The sequence below is a fragment of the Otolemur garnettii genome, unplaced genomic scaffold (assembly GCF_000181295.1).
Source record: "Otolemur garnettii isolate 467f Iridium unplaced genomic scaffold, OtoGar3 scaffold00017, whole genome shotgun sequence".
In the NCBI taxonomy this organism is placed as follows: Eukaryota; Metazoa; Chordata; class Mammalia; order Primates; family Galagidae; genus Otolemur; species Otolemur garnettii.
The window spans coordinates 10,986,337-10,989,051 of NW_003852412.1; the positions used below are offsets into that span (position 1 = coordinate 10,986,337).

Genomic DNA, 2,715 nt, shown 5'->3' on the forward strand with positions numbered 1-2,715 from the left:
CGGGCAGGGGATTCGAACCCACCACCTTAGGTGTATGTGGCTGGTGCCTTAGCCACTTGAGCCACAGGCGCCGAGCCAGTGTGCTGTTTTCATATACATTTTTAAATACTTTCAAGGTTCCGCCCTTTATTCCCAAATTTTATGCTATGTGACTATCCTGATGTAAGGTTATAAAGAAATTGTTCATCCCATGATATCACCTAATGCCGTTGAATGAAGTAACAGGGCTGTGATAAAAATGAAACTTCACATCGATGAAACCTGCGTGTGGGCTAAAGCAACTTCTTTTTCCTTTTCTTGAGAGGGAAGCTATTTCCAAGGATACTGTTTTAACCTCATATTACAGTAAGCAAACTTAACCATTTATCTCTTATGTAAAAAAATTTTTTATATAATTATTAATGCATAATCTGATGCCTGTTAAGAACACATATGAAGGAACATGCGGTTCTGGCCCTTCCGAGGCTCTTTCCAGCTCTTCTGGCTGAGCAGCTCTTCTGTTTTCTACCACCCAAGATGAGGACTGAGCTCTCCTTGTTACTTCCTTGGTTCCTTGAACTTCCATCCTCCCGCCTGCTAGGTCAGCCAGCGGCCTACACAGGACTTCTCCTCCCCCGTCTTCTAGTTATTTCATAACTTTCTCAGGAAGGGAACCAGTTAGTCTGGCTCATAAAGGCATAGGATACATTAAACAGTCTCTGAAATTTAAATGCCATTAAAATCAGGAAAGAAGGGCGGCACCTGTGGCTCAAAAGGGTAGGGTACCGGTCCCATATGCCAGAGGTGGCGGGTTCAAACCCAGCCCCCACCAAAAACTGCAAAATAATAATAATAAAATAAAATAAAATCAGGAGAGAAGGATATTGGATATCAATCTCACCCTCTACAGTAGCAGCGTGCCCACAGCACAAAATAGTCTCAGTCAAAAAAGAAAGAAAAGTGTTTAGACGGAATCTTGTGACATTCTAACACCTATGTTACCGATAGTATAATCCTACAACATCAAGTGTATAAAGTCTAGACTTCAATTTTGAAGCATTCCCAAACTTTCAGGAACCGTGGGGCAGACCTGGTGAACTTCTGCAAGAATGTTTTATTTTAAAGGATTCTCTTTGAAGCTTCTTTTTTTTTCTTGTATTTCAGATTGATACAAGGGTACAAACAACTAGGTTATATTGTTTGCACCTGTTAGGTCTAGTCCAAGTGATAGCTGAGCCCTTCACCCAGGAGGTGGCCATAGACCCTTACATTGTGAGCCTTAGGTGGGAGCACCTCAGTCCCACTCACGTCTCCCCTCTCCCCCCTACTGGGATGTAATTGTGTTTTCTCCTATGTGGGCATGTAGATGTTCATCCATTGGTTTCATATTAGTATTGAATACTTGTTTTTCCATTCTTGTGATACTTTACGTGAGAGAATGCTCTCCAAATCTATCTAGGTAAGTACAGAAGATGTAAAGTGAAAGTTCATTTTTGTGTGTTTGTACACTCCCTCGGGAGAAACAGATTTTGTATATCAGGACTGCTGTCTGAATGTCTTTTCTTTCTCTATTTTGTAAGGACCAAAAAGCTAATAGTGGATGTGATTCGGAACCAGTCAGGGACCTCATTGACAGAAATCTTAGAGACACCGGCAACTTCACAACAGGTAATTTTTCTTTAAGTGTAAAATAATTAATATAATAGATAGGAGTTGATTTTCTTAATAATCTTAATGTTACATGTGTACTATTATCTCAGAGAAACTCTGTGTGCCGTGGTTGAAGAATTTTATCCATTACTGTAGTCAGCTGAGTTCATCTATATATAAAACTCATATGAAGTATCAATGGGAATGAAATGGAAAATGCAATACCAAATTTATGCTGAATCTAATTTTGTTCTAGACTTAGGAAGAAAACTCCAGGTTTTATTCAAACCCTCAGAATGTTCATCATGAATATTGCATGGTGGATGGACAGATGAGTCAGTTGAGGATAGTGCTGGTTAATCGGCTATAGAAAACTACCCTTTATATAGTTTCTAACTTGAAGAAACAAAGAAGTGTCTCATATGTTGAAGCTGACTCCCAGTGCTTCAGAAACAAATGTTGAGTCCATTGGGTTAAAGCACATTATGTTGGTATAAATAAAGTCTCATGACAATCTTGCATTAAATTAACTTTTTATCAACATCTCATCAAATGCATCATTATTTAGTTCATTCTGAAATGAGTTCAAGGTTATTATTGTAGCACCAATATTAGAACTCCCTAAGCAAAAACTAACCGGCTGGCATCATAGCTCACAGCAACTTCAAACTCTTGGACTCAAGCAATTCTTTTGCCTCAGCCTCCCAAGTAGCTGGGACTACAGGCACCTGTCACAACGCCCGTTATTTTTAGAGACAGAGTCTTGCTTTGGCTCAGGCTGGTCTGGAACTCATGACCTCAGGCAGTCCGCCCACCTTGGCCTCCCAGAGTGCTGGGATTACAGGCGTGAGCCACCACTCCCAGCCAAAAACCCACAAAATTGTTTAATACATTACTTCTTAGCAGAGCTACACATAGTTTTCCTGAGTCATTTGTAATTAGTTGGCAAGAAATCATTCACAATTTTTAATTTTAAAAATATAAAATAAAACTTCAAAGTATGTGTGTGTTAATGTGTGAGTATTTACAATGTAGACAGAATATCATGCTAATTTAGTATAAAAGGCTTTTATTCCTCGTTGGATT

At 39.3% G+C, this 2,715-nt stretch overlaps 1 protein-coding gene across 1 annotated transcript in view; it reads left to right on the plus strand.

The window, feature by feature from the left end:
- The window catches only part of IQGAP2 (IQ motif containing GTPase activating protein 2), a 319,224-nt gene that overhangs the window by 294,871 nt on the left and 21,638 nt on the right, over positions 1-2,715 (plus strand). The window contains exon 31 of the mRNA XM_012802746.1: positions 1,560-1,647. Within this exon, the coding sequence (XP_012658200.1) occupies positions 1,560-1,647 (88 nt within the window). The remainder of the gene's footprint in view (positions 1-1,559; positions 1,648-2,715) is intronic.